This window comes from Aquarana catesbeiana, linkage group LG04 (genome assembly GCF_042186555.1).
Source record: "Aquarana catesbeiana isolate 2022-GZ linkage group LG04, ASM4218655v1, whole genome shotgun sequence".
Lineage (NCBI taxonomy): Eukaryota > Metazoa > Chordata > Amphibia > Anura > Ranidae > Aquarana > Aquarana catesbeiana.
The window spans coordinates 658,880,258-658,903,349 of NC_133327.1; the positions used below are offsets into that span (position 1 = coordinate 658,880,258).

The following is a 23,092-nucleotide window of genomic DNA, read 5'->3' on the forward strand; positions in this document are numbered from 1 at the left end:
TGAATATTTATGCAGCCCCAGCCAATCCCTGGAGAGTGGTGTCCAGATAGTGGTTTGGGAGTGTATAAATAGTCTGGAGACCAGAAACTAAGATTCTTGTCCAGGAGAAGTTCCCAGCCAGGGAGGTCTACCCGCCTTCCTGGCTGTATTGCTGGAGACCCACCCTACTAGGATCCTAGCCATTGCTGAAAGTGCAGCTGTAAAAATACAGTGCCCTATGAGGGGATTTCTGCATTGTCCCCCTTTGTGCAGCTGGAGGATTCTGTTGGGTATAATTTAAACCAACTGTCTAGCTTAGGAGTACCTTTAAAAAGAAAAAAATGGATTAAACTAGCCCTATTTGTTGATAATGTGTCATTTTTAATATATAACTTAAAAAGTTACCAGAATTCAAGATACCAGAATAGTCCAAACAAGTTATAGACTTAAAGAAATAATACAGGTAAGAAAAATGGACTTGGGTATAATTATAGTATATACATGCATGTACACACACACGTGCCCCCATAACCTTACCCTAAGTGAGTGTAACCACCAGGCGTCTCGTTCAGTAAACTGTTTTTTCTTCTGTCTGTCCAGATCCTGATCCTGTAGACAAGAACACAACAAAGAGCTCAACTAAAACCAACCACATCAGATTATGGATCCATTTGTACTCTGCAGCAGTTCGGTATTCTACCGTGAACAATCCAAGGGACATATTGGTGTTCTTCTAAGAAAAGGTGTAGATTGGTATGCATTTTTCATCAAGGACTACCTACAATCTTTGTCTTCAGGATGCCGGGAGCTCATTCTAGTGTAATAATGCAGTCCACTCATTTCTGTAATTCTGACTTTCAGTTCACAACAATCACACCCAGACCCTCAAACAGCTTGAACCTAAACACCTAACAACTGAAACAAATACACATCGGGACAGGATCCAGTGATAGCTTCCCTTTTAGGTCAGGGGTCTCCAAACTTTCTAAACAGTTTACTGTCCTCCAGACTTTAGGGGGGCTGGACTGTGGCCAGCGGAATATACATTTTTTCTGGCATTAGTGGGAGTAAACAGTGCCCCATCTTTGGTATTAGGGGGAGGAATAGTGCCCCATTGTTGATGTCAGTGGCAGGAATTATGCCCCATTTCTGGTGTCAGAGGGCAGAATAGTGTCTCATATCAGTGGGATGAACAGTGCCCCAAGGGCCAGATAAAGGCAAGCAAAGGGCCCCCAGGCCGCAGTTTGGAGACCCCTGTTTTAGATAATGAGCAACTGTATTACAATTAATTATAATTATAATTCCACAATTCAGATCTAGGTTGAAAATTTAATCTGTACAGAAAGTTCAGAAGTTTATTCCCGCTGTCAGTGTAAATCTGGGCTAAATCTCAGAATTCTGACTTTTAGGCCTTGTTCACACCATGTGCACAGACATGAGTTTTTCTGCACACAGTCTGCAAGGGCACAAAAAAAAAAAAAAAAAAAAAGCAATAGTTCTCTATGTGCCCTGTTCACACCACAACACTGGGATCACGTGTGGATTTTCTGCTCATGAATCTGCAAAATGTATAAAACTCACTGAAACTTGCATGAAAACTGATGTAAACTCATATCTCTGCAAGTGAAATCTGGATGTCAGTTTCCCTCAGTTTTTCTGCATGTATGGTGTAAATAAACGATTCCTTTGTTTCAGAATTCAGGCTTTAGTCTCATCATTCTGACTTTGAAACTCAGAATTTTGATTTTTAAAAATCTGAATTTTGTTTAATAAAATTTAGGATGGCTCCAGGGCTGTTCCGTACATCTGCAACTTGGCTCCTTTAAAAAAAATAGTATATTGAATGGAATTCACCCTTTGATGCAACTGCTAAACAATCAAATAAATGTTCTGCAAATAATTGAAAAATGGGAATTTTTTGGAATGATGGAATTTATAGGCATAACACAACAATTGCTATTGGAATTTTTTACCAAATGTATTACAAGATTAAAATACAAAAACACATACAAAAAAATGCATATTTTAACAGAAAATACCTATGAGCATAATGATCATACTATCAACAAAGTCGGGATGGATAATTAATCGATCAAATAACCGAATAGTGTACTTATATAACAATTAACCAGCAACCAGACAGTTTATCATATATGACTCAGCTCGACTTGCTCTTGTTCTGCAAATAAGATATCATATGTGAACATTGCAGTACATATTTCAAATAAGTAAACACATCAGATGCAGCATAAAGTAAAGTGTCTCATACAAATACATGGATCACTAAGTAAGCATAAAGGAAATAAAAAAACTAAAAAAAAAGAAATTTAATGCAGATACCACATCACAGCATTGGTAAGTTGCAATATAATCCATGTTGTTTTTATGTTTATTACAGCTTTAACAGACTTCACAGCCTGTCACACTCAAAGCATTCTTTGATTGGATAAAGTTGAGATGGAAAGGAAATCACCGCCCGCTTCTCTGCCTTATCTGCCTCTGCCTCATCCAATCAGAAAATGCTTTGCATTCATTGAAAGACTACAAAATGTTCTCGGAATGGTGCCTGTGCCCAGTGAGCGACCTCCTAGTTCGACCAATGTAACTATCCAAAAATATGCATTCCTGGAATTCTGCTTTAATGGTGAAGCACAGCCTGGCAAAAATATGAATGTTGTATATGTGTCACCTAGGTTTCTCACATACACATGGTAAGGGGTTCTAGGGTTTGTGCCTGACGTGGAGAAAACAATCTATTTGTTTTCTCAGAATCCTGGACCCCAGAGGCATTGTAAAGCATTGGATGGGATAAAGCCTCAATTTCCACATCTCACCTGGAAGCCAGAACTCATTGTTAGCTCCAGCTGTCCACAAGCCTTTATTTAACGTAGGTGAGCTGACCGAGGCTCAGTGCCCCCTTATGGCCCGTACACACGATCTGAAAATCGGACGAAAAATACCGCTTTTGACGTGATCGTACGATAAGTGAAGGGTTAGTGTGTGGGTGTGGCACTGTCCTAATTTATAGAAATACTTGGTAAATTGTGTGTAGCCAAATCCCATATATAAAGTCGCATAAACCAAAATTGCAAATAAAAGAAAATTCAATGAAAATAAAAACAAAACATAAAACAGCAAAGTGACTCCCTTTGGAGTGTGTAGGTGTAACATTGTCCTAGTGGAGAAAAAAGTGGAGAAAATGGAAAAAAATGGAAAAAATGGAAGAAATCGCATAAAGGACTGCTGCCTCCACAAATGTGATTTCCACCAAGGTGGAAAAAACAGAAGGTAGGTGAAGGGTTAATGTGTGGGTGTGGCGCAGTCCTAATTCATAGAAATACTTGGTAAATCGTGTGTAGCCAAATCCCATATGTAAAGTCGCATATAAAGTATAAACCAAAATTGCAAATAAAAAATTCAACGAGAATAAAACCAAACATAAAACAGCAAAGTGACCCCCTTTGGAGTGTGTACGTGTAACGTGGTCCTAGTTTAAAAAATACTTTGTAAATCGTGTGTAGCCAAATCCCACATGTAAAATCGCATGAAAATTATAAACAAAATATAAACAAAATCGCATATAGCAAATTTAACGGCTAGGTTGGCCCCCTTTGAATTGGGGGAGGGGGAAGGGGAACAGGGGATGAAATAAAAAAATGACTTTAGCCAAAGCTATTCCATCCGCATAAAAACCCCATATAGTGATTGACAAACATAACATTGCTGAATAATTACATAGGTTAAATTGTGACTAGTGCTCAGTGCAATTTAAGTGAAAAACTTGACATCTTTGTAAAACAAGGCAGGTATTTGTATAAATCTTGGTGACCAGGTGCTCGTGTCTTGTGATCATGCGGACACTCACCAGCTTCTTTAACCCCTGCGGGGGTAATGCGCAGTCACAGTGTATGCCACTGTGCGGCAATCCACAGGCTGTTTCTGGGTCACGGTGACGTTTTAGGCATAAGAGAAGAAAGAGGAGATTCCATAGCGTAAAACCATAAAACACTCTTTATTGAACGCAGATGACAGAATGGTACTCACATTTAAGCAGTTTATAATAGGCAACCAAATGTCATCAAAACAGGAGAGCGTCAGATTTAGGTTGGTGATCCTCTGGGAGATGATGCAAAAGCATCAGAATAGGCCACGCCCTACGCGTTTCGTCATAGGGACGTCAACTTTCTTTTATTTGCAATTTTGGTTTATGCGACTTTATATATGGGATTTGGCTACACACAATTTACCAAGTATTTCTATAAATTAGGACAGCGCCACACCCACACACTAACCCTTCACTTACCTTCTGTTTTTTCCACCTAGGTGGAAATCACATCTGTGGAGGCAGCAGTCCTTTATGCGATTTCTTCCATTATTTCCATTTTTTTCCATTTTCTCCACTTTTTTAATTTTCTGTTCCGTTGCGCGGATACACCACTCATATTTCATTGTGATCGTACGATAATCTGATCGTTAGTACAGAGCTTTCAAGAGCCGATCACGACACTTCATCTGATATTATTCGACCGGTGAAGCACAAAAATTTTCCTCGTACGATACCAGATCGTACGATTTTCGTTTAATCAGTACAGTACAGTACAGTTGTCGTCCGAAAACACAATACAAATACATTACAACACATGACATTACTTCCGATATTTTTTTTTTCTGTCGTACGAAAATTTTCGTGACTTCAGTAACCTATTCAATTTCTACTTGCGACTATTAAGCGAAAAAAGTCGTACGATCTGTCGGATATTCGGATCGTGTGTACGGGCCATAATCTCTCTGTTGTAAGGGCCTGCTGCTGAGTGAAAAGGCTGAGTGCTGACAGAACACTAAAAAGGGTACAAGGGTTGTCTGTTTGTTTTGGGGAACCCATTAGGGGTCACCCTGTTATAGTCAGGAACTAACCAGAGTTTAGCTAGATTGTCTTATGATATACTGTAGACTTGTTGTAGAAAGCTCTCCTGCATTAATGTTATGTTTGTTTATTGCCTTGCCGAATAAAAGTGCAGGAGAAAACCTGCTTGAACCGTTCCTGGCTTGTGTATGGTTTATCGCTGCCAATACTAGTTGTACAGGTCCACCCTTACATAAGTGATTTGTATTTTCTTAAGTCAGCATATGCAAAATGGGTGGATTGCTTTATTTTTGTACTCGTACAAAATAATAATCTCATAAAACCGGCTAATGTCTCCAAACCCCTGTATTTTGTATTCTGCTTTCATGGCAATGGTGAGGCTGCATTCATGGCAATGGTGAGGCTGCATTCATGGCAATGGTGAGGCTGCAGATGGGCACTGATTAGGCTGCATTGTTGGGCACTGACCCTTATTTTGCTTCACAGTTCTTTATTTAAAATTTAAGATTTTTTTCCTGAAACTTCCTTTTTAACCACTTCAATACAGGGCACTTAGACACCTTCCTGCCCAGACCAATTTTCAGCTTTCAGCGCTGTCACAGTTTGAATGACAATTGCGCGGTCATCCAACACTGTACCCAAACAAAATTTTTATCATTTTGTTCCCACAAATAGAGCTTTCTTTTGGTGGTATTTGAACACCTCTGCGGTTTTTATTTTTTGCGAAACAGATAAAAAAAGACCGAACATTTTGAAAAAAAAAAAATTTTTCCTTTTGTTTTTGTTTAAAAATTTTGTAAATAAGTAAGTTTTCTCTTTCACTGATGGGCACTGATAAGGCAGCACTGACGGGCACTGATAAGGCGGCAGCGATGAGGTGGCACCAATGAGCGGGCACTGACAGGCACTGACGATGGGCACTGATATGCGGCACTGATGGGCGCTGGTAGGCAGCACTGATGGGTGGCACTGATATGCAGCACTGATGGGCATTGATAGGCGGCACTGATGGGCACTCATGGGTGGCACTGGGTGGCACTGGTGGGCACTGTTAGGCGACACTGATGGGCACTGAAAGGCTGCACAGATGGGTTCTTATGGGTGGCACTGATGGGCACTGATAGGCAGCACTGATGGGCACTGATAGGTGGCACTGATGGGCACTGATGGGCACTGATACGTGGCACTGATGGGCACTGATACGTGGCCCCCAGGGGTGCGCAGCGGCTCAATATCCTGCGGACGTCATATGACGTCCAGTCAGGATATTGAAACCACTTTGCCGCCGTCATTCTGCTATATGGCGGGCGGCAAGTGGTTAAAGTGGAGGTGCGTGTTATAAGCCGATAAATACGGTATATATCCAAATAACGCCCAAGCTCATCTCTTCACCACGCACAACCACAAAGGCAGGAGAATTCTTGTTGGGCAGTGTATTAGTGCTCAGAAGAACACACTGAGATAGAATTTTAACAGTTTAAAGAATGTCAGGCAAAATGGTCGTCCCTCACGCATGTTCACTTCATCAAATCTGGCCCTCTTTGAAAAAAAGTTTGGACACCCCTGTCTTAATGCAATGAATGCATTAAGATAAAAAAAAACTATCTGCCTTTACAACCACTTTAGTTCTGTTTGTTTATTCTCTTGCCGAATAAAAATGCAGGACAAAACCTGCTTGAACTGTTGCTGGGCATTCCTGGCTTGTGCATGGTTTATCGCTGCCAATGCCAGTTGTGCAGGTCCACCCTTACTTAAGTGGTTTGTATTTTCTTAAGACAGCATATGGGTGGATTGTTTTTTTGTACTCTTACAAATTAATAACCTCATATAACCGGCTAATGTCTCCAAATTACCGTATTTTGTATTCTACATTCTACTTTATAATAGCAAACAAAACTAATAGGAAAATGTGTATATCCCCCAAAATGGGGTGATAAAATTATTCAGCTGTAAATTTATTTAAGAAAATATTACTTTTACCAACTGGGGCAAAGTATTTATTTATTATAAATGTTTATATAGTGCCAAGAATGTATGCAACATTTTACATATTGTACGTTTACATTAGTCCCTGCCCTCAAGGTGCTTACAATCTACATTCACATATTTGGGCCACTTTGTAGACAGGAGGCAATTGACCTACCAACAAGCCTTTGGACTGTAGGAGTAAACCAGAGTACCCGGAGGAAACCCACGTGAGCAAAGGGAGGACATACAAATGCCATGCAGGTAGTGTCCTGGTTGGGATTCAAACTTAAAGTGTTTGTAAACCCTGTTACACCACTTTTACCTACAGGTAAGCCTATAACAAGCTTACCTGTAGGTACCTTGAATATCTCCTAAACTTGCACAGTTTAGGAGATATTCAGTATATGTGTTGCTCTTGACGTCATCTGCGCATACACACTGAAGAAACACTGCTGGTGCCATTTCTTCAGGAGTCGTGCCGTGGCCGGCAGTTCCCACGTGCATTTGAGGGGGTGACGTCATCGTGGCTTCGGCCAATCACAGCGCCAAAGCTGTACTCAGAGGGCCGACGCCGATCCAGGGTATTGTTCTAAGGTAATTATTCCCCGAGTTTTACAACCTCTTTAAGACCCTAATGCTGCAAGGAACAAGTGCTAACCCCAAAGCTACTGTTTTGTCCTGACATGCTTCCTGATAGCCCATAGCAGCAAGGTATACTCACCTATCTGGCCTTCCTTGCCTCCTCCCCATTCCTGCTGTAACAGAGTGTGGCTTCTTGGTATATGGGAACATATGACTTACCCCACGCGACAGTGCTTTGAGCCAATCATCACTTTGAGTTTGGGGCGCAGTGTCATCGTCCACCTGGGTAATCTTTGACACCGTAACTTACTCAGGATGGACTCCTGCAGCTGGGAGGTGGCAAGAAAGCCCTCAGCAAGGTATTCTCATCTACAGTATCTGGACTCCCTTGCTTTCTCCCTGTACCTGCTGTAACATAGAATTGCTTCTTGGTTTGGGGGTGAGGTGCAACCTTCTCCCATGTGACAGTGTTTTGGCCTGAGTGGTAAATCATCATTTAGGATTGGAGGCGCAGTGCCTTCCTCCACCTTGGTAGGCTCCAACACACATAACTCAGGATGGACTCCTGCAACTGGGAGGTGGCAAGGAAGCTTAGGACAGTAATGAATGTATACCTTGCTTGGGGGGCTATCAAGAGGCATTGTCGGTCTTCCCACAATGAGTACAAGCCATACTTAGGCAACTTTCATTGGGTTCGTTTTATGTTTCAAAATTGTTGTTTCACACTTTGGTACTTAGTCACAAGGCCTTATGAATTAAGCGTCATAATGGAAAAACACATTGGGATTTTTGACAGCTGTAAGCTTTTTTGAACACAATAATAAAGTCTCTTGGTACTGCACTCCAATTCGTGCCCTCTACCTGTGCTTCTTCCTTGGAGGTAAGTTCACAATTGCTTTAAAGTATTTTTTGCCCCAACATTTTATATTCCTAATATGTGGTTGCTGTACCATGTACTTGTATGAGAAAGTCTCCTGTTCTCTTTGTATTGCTTCATTTGTGTGAAATCCCTGGTGATCCCGCCAGTCCCCTTGCTTTTCTATGAAACACGGACCACGCTAAGCAAGAGAACACACCGTGGTCAGTTCTCTAGCTTTGTTGGGAACTCAGTGTACTCTCCTCAAATGATCAGACTTGTCCTGACATGCCCACGCTACACAGCCATTCACTGGAAAGCTCAGTGTGCTATTGCTTTTCCGCCCCCAACTCTTATGCAGCTGAGAACAGAGGGAATGTGATCATTTAAAAAAAAGGGAAAAGGGTATGCATAATGTTTATTGTATATCTATGCAAAACGTTTTGCCTTTCATTTCTATTTTAAACTGAATGGGTTGTTTTACAAGGTGAGGGTTTACAATAACTTTAATGCCAGATTTCTAAGAAGGCAGGGGTGGCATGGCACGTGACGGTTAAGAAATAGTAGGAAGATCTTTGTAGACATTTGAACAAATGTAGAAAGAAGATTATGTAAAACTGGATTGAAATTGGACTTTTCCTTCAACAGAAGAACATTACTTGAGTTTGTTCCACTACTAAAACAATGTCGGTATTGATTGTCACTGGTTAGGTTATGTTGCATAGAACATTGCTACGTTAGGCTTTTTACTGCTCCGCATTATACACTAACACATCACAATATCACCATTTTGAGCCGACAATGTCAGACTGCCCTCATGCCTTCTAGAATAAACATTCATTATATCGCTTACCTTTTTATTCAACACAGGTCGAATGTTTCTTTTTAATTCCACTGCAGCCATTTCTGCTTCTGTCGGTAACTAAAACAAGTCATTCTAAAACAGCCCAGCTATATGCCGTCATGTGACCCAACTGGATTGTTAAGACAATACCCCCACCAGTGTCCTCAGGGCGCTTTTGACTCTTAACAACAATATGTAATGGATACTTACAGAGGGCTGTGCTAAGTATCTCATAAATGAGGTCAAGATTAGCAGAAGATCAAATGATGTTACAAAATTCCTCTACACTTAAATTTGAATAAATGTTAGTAGTCCATTACACTCCATTTTGGAGTAGTGTCCTTTAACCCCTATACGACGGTGGAAGCAGGTCCTTTAAGAGGGCCGAGTCACCCAAGGCCATTAGGTGGGGCTCTAGATCATGTGGCACTGTAATTGGTGATAATGTTATTCATTGGCGATGAACATTGTGATAGCATCATTGGGAGCCCATCCTCCTGGCTCCTGATCCTTGGTAATTGACTGTGAGCTGATGGTGACAGCTTGATCATAGTTCTGGTGGTGTCAAATGAGCATGCCCCAGGAGAACGCAACAATGCGTACATGTGTCAAGTAGATGTTAAGATCCACCTACTGTGCTGCCATGTATAGGCTGTCTTATAAGGGGTTAAGTACACTTGTGTGTTTCCAACCACTGATGCCCAACTTGTGGCCCTTTGGGACTTGTTGTGTGGACCTCAAACAGCAGCAGTCATAAGAATGAGTAGGATTACCTGTTTGTAAAGAGGCTGTAATGGTAATGATCTTTAGCAGTAACTCCACCTTTGTTAAGAAAAAAAAATTCTCCTCTGGGTAATTAATGTACATTACAAGGATTTTAACAAGCTTTGTTGCAGATTCCTACTTTTTGTTATTCTGAAGAAATCCCTGTGTGTTTTTCTATGTCCATGTAGAAAGGGAATCTAATGGGAGTGTTTTCATAATTATCAATCAGCTGCTGCACCTGCAGGGCTCTAATGAGGAAAATTGCAGGGGGTAGCTCACCCAAAATTACATTTTTGTTGCAGGAGATGCCTTAAATCTGACTTGTATGCTAGTGTAGATTTATTTTTTATTTATTTATTTTTTTGCTACTTTTTTCCCCTGCGAAAGTGGAGCTACCCTTTAAGTACCACGTCCCCAGTCTCTAACAGTCTCCAGCAACATGTCTTTGGTCTCTAACCATATATTTAGCACATCCACAGTCTTTAAATATCTCCTGAAGGTTATTCACAGCCTCTGACAGTCTTCTATAGCACTGCACATACTCAGCATTATGTGTGGCCCCTTGATAATATCAGGAGCCACAGCTGAAGCCCCTATACCTCGTTAGTTGATCATCACTGTCCAAAACAGTACAAACCGACTCCAGAACAATAATGCAGGCACCTGATGGTCTATACATCCATATGTACAGATGCATGTAACCTTATGCTGACCACACATTAAAGTGGTTGTAAAGAAGGTTTTTTATCTTAATGCATAGAAAGCCTTATGTATGCAGCAGCCCCCTTAGCCCCTCTAATACTTATCTGAGCCCCATCTAGTTCCAGCGATGTCCATGAGTGTCTCAGTCATCTGAGATTCTCCCTCCTGATTGGCTGAGACACAGCAGCGGTGCCATTGGCTGCCACTGCTGTCAAAGTCAGCTAGCCAATCAGGATAGAGAGGGGGCAAGGTTGGGTCTGTGCCTGATTGGACACAGGGAGCTGTGACTCGGCTTGGGTGCCCCCATAGCAAGCTGCTTGCTGTGGGGGCACTGAACAGGAGGGAGGAGCCAGGATCACAGAAGAGGTACCAGAGAAAAGGAGAATCCAGGCTGCTCTATGCAAATCCACTGCAACAGAGCAGGTAAGTATAACATGTTTGCTATTTTTATAGAAAAAAAAAGAGACTTTACAAGCACTTTAAGTGACTGTACAATTTTCTTTGGATATACCCACAACTGCATTGTGCAAGGCTGATACAATTTGAATGGATAGTTCAGGTAGATCCTCATATTACCTGGTTTTAGTAAATCTAGAAGAGACTGGGTTGCAGCGTTTAGGTGAGTATTCTATGCACCCTTCTGCATCCATGGGGGCTCAGATTCCTGAGATGCTTTTGGCACTTTCTTATTAAACTAATAGTTTAACTGAGCTGCCCATAGCTTCTTGATTTTGTATCTAAATCCTTGTGACATACTTATTTCTGCCCTTTTGTTATTATCTCACATGCACAGTGCCAGATAGCTAGGTCTGTGCTACTGCATGTGTGTAGTGGTCACTTTCCATTATATTATTAGGTGAACCTGTTTATTGCCATAGAGTTTACCCTGTCCCTTCCGGTCTGGAATCCCATAGCTAATTTTAGCTCAGGGCTCAATAACAGGCTTAGAACCATTTTAGGCCTTCGAAGGCCACTTCTGGTGGTTAGATGTCTGGTTGAATGACAGATTAGAATCTACTAGGGACTAAGACATAGAGTAGATAGGCTAATTCTGAACTTTTCTTTTTAAAGGCGTTTATTTATAATTTTCACTTTTAAACATAACAAACAAAGGCCAGCCAACATGGCGATGGCAGTAGTAGTGTTGGCTACGCACGGCCCATCAAAATTACAGAGCAGGATAACACATTCTATGCCATTTTTGGAATAGCATGTCCGTTACCAAAAAATAGTCCAAGTAGTTTGTACGACAAACCGGGGCCAGCCATAGCAGCCAGAGAGAGGAGAGATAGAGAGAGGGAAAAAAAGGGGGGGGGGGAACCCTCCCCCTAAAAGTAAACTAAGACAACTGAACTACTATACGATCAACACTCACTACCCCATACATACATACAAACACACACACACACACACATGCAATGCTCATTCCAATTTTCAAACAGAAGATTTACAGCAGACCCAATAAAGAGACAATTTAGAGGAGACCAAATCCACCACCTGAGAAGCCATATTATTCAGCCACGGCTGCCATACTTTGGTGAATTTTTTAGAGCAGGCTCACCCCTTGTAAATAAGGTTATACAGAGCCAGCGCTTGGTTTTTAAACGGCAGACATATGACAGGGTGGGCGGAGATGGATTCTTCCAATGTAGCAGTATAGCCTTTTTTGCATAGAAAAATATCAAACGAAACATAATACGCTTACATGTAAGTGAAACACAATTATCTATGACCCCAAGTAAACAAACTTTCAGAATTTTGGGAGCTTGTAGACCAAAGTGGGTTGTCAACACGTCAAACAATTCAGCCCAGAACTGGGAGAATCTTGGGCAAGACCAAAACATGTGCAGAGCATTAGCTGGGACTTCACACCTAGGACAGGAAGTTTGCTCCATCAATCCCATACAATTCAGTTTAGCAGGAGTATAGTGCAAATGGCGAATACATTTAAAATGTATACATTTATCCGCCGTACTAATAACTTGCATGAAGGTTTGGGTGACCTCTTCCCAATCTGCATCTGCAAGGTTAGGAAGGAGTGCCTGCCATTTTGCACAAGAAGAAGTGAAGGGATGAGGACCTGCAGCTTGTAAGGGATTTTTAAATTGTAGTTACCAATTTGTCAGTTTAAGGGTCCGCCATAAGATACTCTAAAGGAGATGTGGTCAAGTCCACACCCACCAGTCCAAATTGTGCTTGCACTGCATGAGGTAATAAGAGGTACTTGAAAAAGAATTGGTTGGATACATCAGCTCGTTCCTTCAGAGCATCAAAGGAGATAAAGGTACCCTCCACATACAGCTGAGATAGATAAATAATCCCTTTAGCTATCCACCAAGACGTATCCGGGTGGTTGTACAGTTCCTGGGAGGTAGGGTTGCGCCATAATGGTGCATTCGATGCAAGGACATCCTTACCCTCAGAGAGAAGCTTCCCTGCCGTGTTCCATGTTAAAAAACAAACATCCATGGGGGAGAATTTCTCACACAATGATGGTATTCGACAGTGAACCTCATCCTTGAGCCTCCTGAAGGTGCCCTGGAGAGCTAATAGCAAGGAGGTAGAAGGGTCAGTAGCATCTGGGTGGAACCATTTATGCACATAGGTCAGCTGGGAGGCTAGAAAATAATTGTAAAAGTTAGGGCAAGCTAAGCCTCCCCTCAAAGTAGAGGCTTGAAGGGAAGCCCTAGCAATCCGTGGACGTGACTGATTCTGAACTTTAGTGCCACTCTATAGTTTCTGCTGATGAAAACTGCATTCCAGGATGGTTAGGCAACAATTGGAAGATCTGACCATCACTGCTGAAGTTGTCTTCAAGGACTCTGACACCAAGATGGGCACTGTATTGTGATCAACCTCAGGGGCCCCTGCAACTGGACTTTGCTGCAACATTAATCTGAAAGTATTTCTGTTAATAACTAGATATACCTAGGTATATGTGCACAATTATACCAGGACTTGTGATGGCTTTTTCTGATAATACCTGTTTGTACCTTGGATGCATGTACTATTATTAATCTTTTCTTACATTGAGTTTGTATTATTTCTAAACCGGTGTGCATCTATATACTTATGGTTAATGTTATATGCTGGTTGCAGTAGTTCTTTTGCTCCCAATTACTTTGATTAGATTACTGATTAATTTCCAAGGAAGAGACTCTTCACAGAGGCACTGTCCTAGGTGGAGGCGCTGCCAACTTTATAATCAAACCCACTGTTGCACTCAGCAAAGGTTCTGGTTCTTCTTTTTATCTACAGCTTTAGTGCAGTATCCTGTTCGAGGAGGGTCATTTCTCATAACCACCCCCCCCCCCCCCCCCCAAATGATGGCTACAAAGGAAATCTGTTGAGCCCAGATATTCCATTGTGTGACCCCATTCATCAAGCTCTTCCATGTGCATAAAGGGCTTTGAGAAAAATCCTGAAAAAGCCACATGCAGCATTTGTTACACTATGAACTTTTTATGGAAACCAAAAGGAGTAAGATGTATAGTGAAGGTATGGGAAACATGTTTGTAATTCTAAAATTACTATACATGCAATCCGACAGTAAGGGGGAACATTTTACAGATAAATTACATCTTTGTACAAGAAATTTAACACATTCTTTACAGTCTTCACTTTGCCGTCTTCATTTTAAAAACTCTGCAAGAGAAACAAACAGTAGTCTGTCAATGTGCCAACTATTCAAAGTAGTTCTTTGACTAGCCAATATTAAAGACTAACTCCACTTTTGTTGCAAAATAAAACAATCCCCTTTGGGTGATCACTGAACACCGCAAGGATTTTAACAAACTCTGTTGCAGATTACAACTTATTTCTCCTCTGAAGATGTCTTTTGGATACTGATTGTCTATGGGGGTGACTTTTTCATTATTGATCAGCTGATGCACTTGCAGGGCTCTAATGAGGAAAGTGGCAGGATCTGCATAACTTTGGAAGTGATTCAACTTTTAGGAGCATCTCCCCAATTACATTTTTGTTGCAGAGGATGCCTAAAATCTGATTTGTATCTTATTGCAGACTTCTGGGTAAATCAGCGAGCCACATATATGGGGCAGTTCTGAACACCAGCTGTGTACAGACGGCCTCCAGGTTGCTATATTGCATTGCATTTTACAGAAAATGATGCGCTGTAGGTTTAAAAGGAAGTTTCTAACAACATTAAATTACAATATGGTTTGTGCCACAATTGTATATGGCTGCTATATTTGTTATTTGCTATATTTTTTTCCCACAAAAGTTGAGTTACATTTTAAAGAACCCACCACCAACAGGTAATGTGTCAAATCAGCAACTAACAGCTCCAAAACATTCTGGGCTTCACCTAGCTTGTTGGAGGCTTTAACAATATAGATGACATTTGGCAGCCATAGGGACCTCTGAAATATTAGGAAAAAAAGGGGAAAAATTGACTTTTAAGGTAGCCACTGGTGTCCCAAGTGGAAAGAAATGCTCAACAATACATAAATATACATTTTGATAAGAAACTGTGAACATCATATAATATGTGCTAACACAACATTCTCTCTCCCATATATAAAGAATAGCCTAAGCAAAATGGCCCACAGTACAAACATGAGTCAAATTCATCTGTATGGTGGTTATCCATAGATGAGGGCCACATGCAAGGTAATAGTGTTGTCGTGAAATGGATCACTACACGTTTCGCCAAAGGCCGTGCAGACGGCTCTGTTCTTTTCCCTGACAGGGATTGCTTCTAGCTGGGATCAGCAGCAGTATGCTTTGGAGCCTTATACAAAAGGCAAATTTTGAACTTTCTGTAATTGCTGTCTCATCATTTGGATGTAAACTGACCAGTCTTTTGAACTATAATTATTGCAACTTTCGATGGGGGACATATAAATACAAAGGCCTTGCCTTGATCAGGCTCCTGATTTTTTGGCTGTCTTCCACTGCATGTCCTTTCTTTTCTCGGTTTGGTTGCTCGCCCCTCTCCCTCCTCCCATTATACGGAACAGATAGTCCATGCTCTCTGTTCTAACCTTCCTTTATATGCAATTTTGTATGTCTTATAAACGAATACATTTTGTAATACTCTTTTATATATGCCTTCTACCTCTCTATCTGGCTTCAACCATCGCCCATAAAATCCCTGGGGCACCCTCTCTCTTTGTTCTCTCGTTTGATATGGGATGCGGCTTGGGTTCCAGTCCCCAATCTAATAGGTAGTCTTCAACAAATGTTTTCCTGTGCCAATTAGGCATCCCTGAAGAAGCCTTTGGTGAAACGCGTAGTGATCCATTTGGTGACAACACTATTACCTTGCATGTGGCCCTCATCTATGGATAACCACCATACAGATACATTCGACATTCGACTCATGTGTGTACTGTGGGCCATTTTGCTTAGGCTATTCTTTATGAACCACTTGCACTATTCCTTAGCATATATGGGAGAGAGAATATTGTGTTAGCACATATTATATGATGTTTACAGTTTCTTATCAATTAGAATGTTTTCTAATAAAATGTGAATTTCTAGATTTATATATTGTTGAGCATTTCTTTCAACTTGGGACACCATTGGCTACCTTAACGGTCCAGTGCACGGGCGCCCTTTTCCCCCTATCCATGCGTTTGGCCCCCTAATCTACATGCATGGTGCCGGACGCATGGATTCCAATGTGCCTGTGATCTGACCGACCGGGGAGGGGGGAGGGGGTGCCGGTTGGACTGTTTGCCACTCCCCCCAAAAAATATACAACCAGCCGCCACTGTGTGGTAGTACACCTGTGGCCAGGGTAGGGACATGGCAGCATTTACATATTCCCAAAAAGTAATTGTGAGCTTTAAAAAACAAGTCCCAGTCTCACCGCGCAACCCCAGTCTCGGTAAAGAGCCAATGATGCCGCCTATCAGTGCCCATCATTGCTGCATATTAGTGCCTCCTCATCAGTGCCCTTCAGTGCAATCTCATCAGTGCCCATCAGTGCAGCCTCTTACCATATTCCCCCTTCTCCCCTCCTTTACAGTGCAGCCTCATCAGCGCACATCAGTGAAGGAGAAAAATTACTTATTTACAAAACATTTTGACTGAAACTAAAGTTTTATTTTTATTTATTTTTTGGTCTTTTTTCATTTTTTTTTAGCAAAAAAATAAAAAACCCAGTGGTGATTAAATACCACCAAAAAAAGCCCCATTTATGTGAAAAAAAAGATAAATATTTCATTTGGGTACAGCGTTGCATGACCGCGTAATTGTCATTCAAAGTGTGACAACGCTGAAAATTGGCCTAAAAAAACCCATCTATGTACCCTTTTCCTAATTGATATACAGCTGTCATATGACCCAGATCTTTCCCAGCCTGTCTGTCTGCAGGGACACAAAAGCAAGAAGAGCTACTAGTCCTCTGCTGCTGGTCACAAAAAAAAAAAAAAAAAACAGCCTTTGGAATACACAGTAAAAAGAAATAAATAATATCATTAAACTGTTTTAAATTGTCATACAAATATATATTTAAAATAAAATCTTTATTATTTTTTGGCAACAACATTGTGTGGGTGGATTTCTGCCAGACAGGCTGTGTCAATTAGCAAAAGCCACTTGGGTTCAGAGTACAAAGACTGATCAAAAAGCAACCTACCTTCGGAATTTTCTGTACTATCTTCATCAATATCTGCTTCCCTGATCATTTCATCAACCTCTTCATCTGTTGCTTTAACAGCAAGGGTTACCATAACAAGATGAAGCTCATTAGCACTAAAGAAGCCATCACCATCCTAGAAACAGAAAACAGTAAAAGGGGTTGTAAACCCTTGTTGTTTTTTGTTGTTTTTTTTAAAAACAAACATGTCATACTTACCTCTACTGTGCAGTTCGTTTTGCACAGAGTGGCCCCAATCATCCTCTTCTGGGGTCCCTCAGCGGTGCTGGTGGCTCCTCCCTGCATCGAGTGTCCATGTTGGAGAAGCTCTCTCCTTGGTGGACACCCGTGTGGGCGCATTCCCGAGTCCTGCATCTGTGTCCATTCACACAGAATGCAGGATTCGGCCCCGCCCCCGGCGCCGCGTTATTAGATTTGATTGACAGCAGCAGGAGCCAATGGCTGCGCTGCTATCAATCTATCCAATCAGGACATGAGACACCAGGTAGAGCTGGTGTGCTCGTTCCCGGCCGGAGAAGGATCAGGGTCAGGTAAGTATAGGGGGGGCTGAAGCACCACAGAAGGTTTTTCACCTTAATGCACAGAAGGCACTAAGGTGAAAAACCATGAGGGTTTACAACCCCTTTAAAGATTGTAGAGAACTTTACAAAGTGAATTACATAGAAGTCTGCCTTGTGTATCAATACACCCATGGAAATCAGTTTGTATGTCATGTCTTCACTAGATTCTCTGTACATTGGCTGAAGAAAGGCTGTTGTGGGCAAATGTGTTCCCTCATAAAGACAGCGATCAGTGACTTATAATGGAACAGCGATAGTGGGAACTGACTAACTGTCACTGACATCACCAGTGACACTAATACAGTGATCAGTGCTAATACTATATACCAGCCTTTCTCAACCTTTTCAACACAGAGGAACCATTGAAATAACTTTCTGGGTTAAAGGAACCCCTGCTAAAAATGACTATATCTTCAACTTATGATCTATTATGCAGCGTACACACGAGCGGACTTTTCAACTGAACTGAGTCGGCGGACAATCCGATCATGTGTGGGCTTCATCGGACCTTCAGCGGACTTCAAATCTTTACGTCGTAACTCTGCTGGACCCAGAAATCCGCTCGTATGTATGCTAGTCCGACGGACAAAAACCGACTCTATGGCAGCTATTGGCTACTGGCTATCAACTTCCTTATTTTAGTCCGGTGTACGTCATCACATACGAATCCGTCGGACTTTGGTATGATCGTGTGTAGGCAAATCCGGTCGTTAGAAAGTCCATCGGAAGTCCGCCGGAAAGTCTGTCGGACCAGTCCGGTCGAAAAGTTTGCCCTTGTGTACGCGGCATTAGTGTAATGATCAATAGGAAGAGAATGTAGTCAGATATGCCTCCGATCCTGATGTCCCAATAATCAGTATGACCTCCTGACTGACAATAGATGCATAGGTGCTAATGGATACCCAGGCAACGCCATGGAGCAAGGGGTCATACTGATTATACATGCTCCGGCGTCATTGTATCACTTTACGCTCTTGAAGCCGGAAACTATAAGAAGCACGAGTACAAGCATGATTTTATGGCAAACGTGAATGAAGAGCACCTGTCACTTGTTTTATAATTCCAGACTGAGCTTGTTTGGCTGGGCTTCTCCTATGGGTCACAGGAGTGCAATTCATTTTGCACTCCTGTGACCTGTTTTCAGCAGAGAGCAGTCTGAAGTCCGCTCTCTGCTGACGTCACCAATATCAGTCCAGGCACCACGTCATCCCGACTCTGGGAGTCTGGATCCGCCAGGTGCCTGGACTGATGGCTGTTTCAGCCTCTCAGCGAGCCGCTGAGACGGCCGCTTCCTGCCCCTCCACAGCTCAGCACTCCAGTGAGCGTGGAGGAGCAGAGCCGGAGAGCTGCTGATAGACGGTGACGGTGATGTTCGATGGCTCAGTTCTCAGTGAATAGGTGCCAGGGGACTGATGCTGCATCCACCTAGGTAAAAAAAAAATCCCATACTTCTCTTTTAAGGACTATTTGTGTATTTTCCAAGGATTTGTTTTGAACATTAAGGCTGAGTTCACACTATTTTCGCATGTGGCTCACAGCAGGGGTCCGGTGCGTCCCTGTTCACCATTTTAGGTCTGATTTCAGCCCGAAATTTTGGCTGAATTCGGACCTAAAACAGACCAAAAGATGCACAGGACTCCTGTGCAAATTCGCAATGGAGCGGCAGCAGAGCCGGTCACCATCTCCTACCATGCAAATTGGATACAGGAAAAACCGCATCCAATTCGCAAAAGGTGTGAACCCAGCCTAAAGCTTTGTTTGAGGAATCCATCTCTCCTGATCCCTCCGTGGCACTTCTAAATTCAAAACCGACTAACCTCACACAATCTCACTTTAAACTCCTTCTACAAATCACAACAGCTGTGAAACAGACCATCGCCAAAGTTTGGAAATCACTGACGCTAATATTAGCTGAAACCAAGCACAGAGTTAACCAAGCTATGATCCATGCCAAAATAGAAGCTATCACTCATGACAAAATCTGTAAATTCGAGAACACCTGGCGTCTTTGGGTAAAACATTATTTACTCCCCCCAATTTTGATGAATCCTTATTGCTACCTTGGTAACATACAATTATACTTTTACACTTCTTATATGTGTGTCTGGTGCTTGAAGTTGCATTCTACCCCCAGGAAATATGCCTACTCCTATTCTTATTTTTATTCTTATTGTTATTAGTGGGAATGCTTTAGCAGTCCCACTATTGTTATTCGATCTTATTTATTTTTATTCCGTACGTTTTTTGGCTCTACGTAACTTCTGCATACTTTCAGCTATTAAAACCATTTAACTATTAAAATGTTCGTCTCTTTCAGCTGATGATGGGACTTTTTCAACTTTTTTTCTACCATTTATACTTTTTAAAATATTAAGCTTTTTATCACTTTTTTTTAACATTGAAGTCAATGGGAGCATGCTTCAGATCCTTAAAATCTTCTTCCGCTCCCAAAAGTTTCAGCTCCTTCATACTTTCACCTACAGACGCCAAACAAACTTTAAAATGTTCACAAAATATTCAGCTACCTGGCTATATCTTTTCAGTTTGATATCTTTTACAGTTTTTGAGAAAAAGCTTTTTGTTTAGAGGTCATTTCAGGAAATTTTAGCCATTAATCAGAGTGTACTGTGTTTGTTTTGTTGCCATGGTTACCAAAGCTTCTGTTATACACAGGGGGGAAGGTGGCTGGAGCATCTCAGCTCTGATTATAGAGTCCGGGGGAGGGGACAGACACACCATGTACTGATTTATAATAGAGGAATATGATGGGGCAGTTTTGATGGGGCAATTCTGATGGGGCAGTTTTGATGGTGGTAATATGATGGGGCAGTTTTGATGGTGGTAATATGATGGGGCAGTTTTGATGGTGGTAATATGATGGGGCAGTTTTGATGGGACAATTCTGATGCGGCAGTTTTGATGGTGGCAATATGATGGGCAGTTTTGATGGTGGTAATATGATGGGGCAGTTTTGATGGGACAATTCTGATGCGGCAGTTTTGATGGTGGCAATATGATGGGGCAATTCTGATGGGGCAGTTTTGATGGTGGCAATATGATGGGGCAGTTTTGATGGGGACAATTTTGATGGAGCAGTTTTAAAGGTGGCAATATGATGGGGCAGTTTTGATGGGGGCATTTTTGATGGTGGCAATATGATGGGGCAGTTTTGATGGGGGCATTTTTGATGGTGGCAATATGATGGGGCAGTTTTGATGGGGACAATTTTGATGGGGCAATTCTGATGGGGCAGTTTTGATGGCAAGATGATGGGGGCAGTTTTGCTGGGGTCCGTTTTAGCAATTCAGCATTCCCACGCATTTTCCCCAGGAAATGCATTTTCTAGTTATTATTCTAATGCCCCGTACACACGGTTGGACATTGATCGGACATTCCGACAACAAAATCCTAGGATTTTTTCCGACGGATGTTGGCTCGAACTTGTCTTGCATACACACGGTCACACAAAGTTGTCGGAAAATCCGATCATTCTGAACGCAGTGACGTAAAACACGTACGTCGGGACTATAAACGGGGCAGTAGCCAATAGCTTTCATCTCTTTATTTATTCTGAGCATGCATGGCACTTTGTGCGTCGGATATGTGTACACATGATCGGAAATTCCAACAATGGATTTTGTTGTCAGAAAATTTTATAGCCTGCTCTCAAACTTTGTGTGTCGGAAAATCCGATGGAAAATGTGTGATGGAGCCTACACATGGTCGGAATTTCCGACAACAAGGTCCTATCACACATTTTAGGTCGGAAAATCCGACCGTGTGTACGGGGCATTATTATGTTCTTATTTTTCTTACCCTTGGCTTTCTCCATACTTTACTCTCCCATTTCCCAAATTTTTCTCCTTTTATTTTTTCCTCTTGATCCAGGTAGCAACAATTGTACCTATACTTTCTATATTTATAACATTATAATTTAGAGCTCTAATACGCTTCATATACTAGACAGATCTCCCAATACATTTTTTATGTTTATGCTATGTGTGATTTTCGAAGATCGATAAACTCTTGTTTAATATTAATTTGTCTTCTTTATTAAATAGGATCTTGATCTTTCCCAAACACTTTTAAGAAAGAATTCTCCTAATCAATATGCCTATTTTTGAACTGTAGAATATATATCATCTTATATTGTGTCTTGGAGCCATCTTCACAATTGTACTTTATGATGTTACTTCTTTATTGTTGCATCTGTACCTGATTGTATAAATTGTTAAAATCTAATAAAACATATTCGACAAGAACATTGTAGACTGACCAATTGATACACAGGAGCACCAGTCACTTTACCTATAATTATTGTTCACTATTGTTGCACAGTTTTTTGACCATGTTATGATGTGGATAGGAATTTGATGAACTCTTTACATACCATACTTATTCATTCATTTTATTTTCACTTTAAAAACAGAAGAATTTTTTATATATGCCCCAGGAACAGTTTATTAAGGTCCATTTATCTCTATTCTGAGTCAGGGAACAATAACTTGCTTGCTTAGCAGCGATGATTGGACAGCACACAATAAAGAGCACTAGTCACTTTATTTCAACCTAATTTTTACATGTTTGCATAGGTTCATGTACCCTGTCCCTGAGGTTATATAAACCTTTGTTGGCTTAGAACACCTGACACGTATACACTTTATTCCCTAATAGAGCTTACATATTCATCTTTATACCAGACACAGCGCCACATAACTATAGACCGGTAGTTTAACTTCTGTGGTTGGGAAGATACTGGAGAGTTGAATAAAAGACCACATAGATGAGTTCTTGCTAGAAAAAAAATATTTTAAGCAACAGACAGCATGGATTCATGAATGACAGAAATTGTAAAACAAATCTGATTTCTTTTTATGAGGAGGCAAATAAAACCTTGGACAGGGGGGTGACTGTGGATGTGAAGTACTTGGATTTTGAAAAAGTGTTTGACACAGTTCCCCACACACGGCTCATGTGTAAGGTAAAGACTACAGGCTTGGAAAAATCAGTTTGTAAATGGATAAAAAAATGGCTAAAAGACAGAATTCAGGAAGTAGTAATGATTATTACTCTAAATGGTCTAAGGTTATCAGTGGTGTACCCCAAGGTTTAGTGTTGGGACCCTTATTTTTTAATATGTTTATAAATTATATAGGGTCTGGGATTAGAAGTACAATTTCAGTCTTTGCAGATGACACCAAGCTATAAGGTGGAATAACGTCCTTACAGGATGTCTCCAACTTACAAGATGACCTCAATGCACTGTTTAAATTCGCTCAGACTATGTGGCAAATGAGGTTTAATGTTGATAAATGTAAAGTTATGCACTTGGGGGCTAAGAATA

At 41.3% G+C, this 23,092-nt stretch overlaps 1 protein-coding gene across 1 annotated transcript in view; it reads right to left on the minus strand.

Annotated features, from left to right (window-relative positions):
• STPG4 (sperm-tail PG-rich repeat containing 4) overlaps positions 1-9,153 on the minus strand; it is a 127,004-nt gene extending 117,851 nt beyond the window's left edge. Inside the window, exons 1-2 of the mRNA XM_073628507.1 lie at positions 9,103-9,153; positions 517-588 (exon numbers count right to left, since the gene is read on the minus strand). Coding sequence (XP_073484608.1) covers positions 517-588; positions 9,103-9,153 — 123 coding nt within the window. The remainder of the gene's footprint in view (positions 1-516; positions 589-9,102) is intronic.
• Between the last annotated feature and the right edge of the window lie 13,939 nt (positions 9,154-23,092).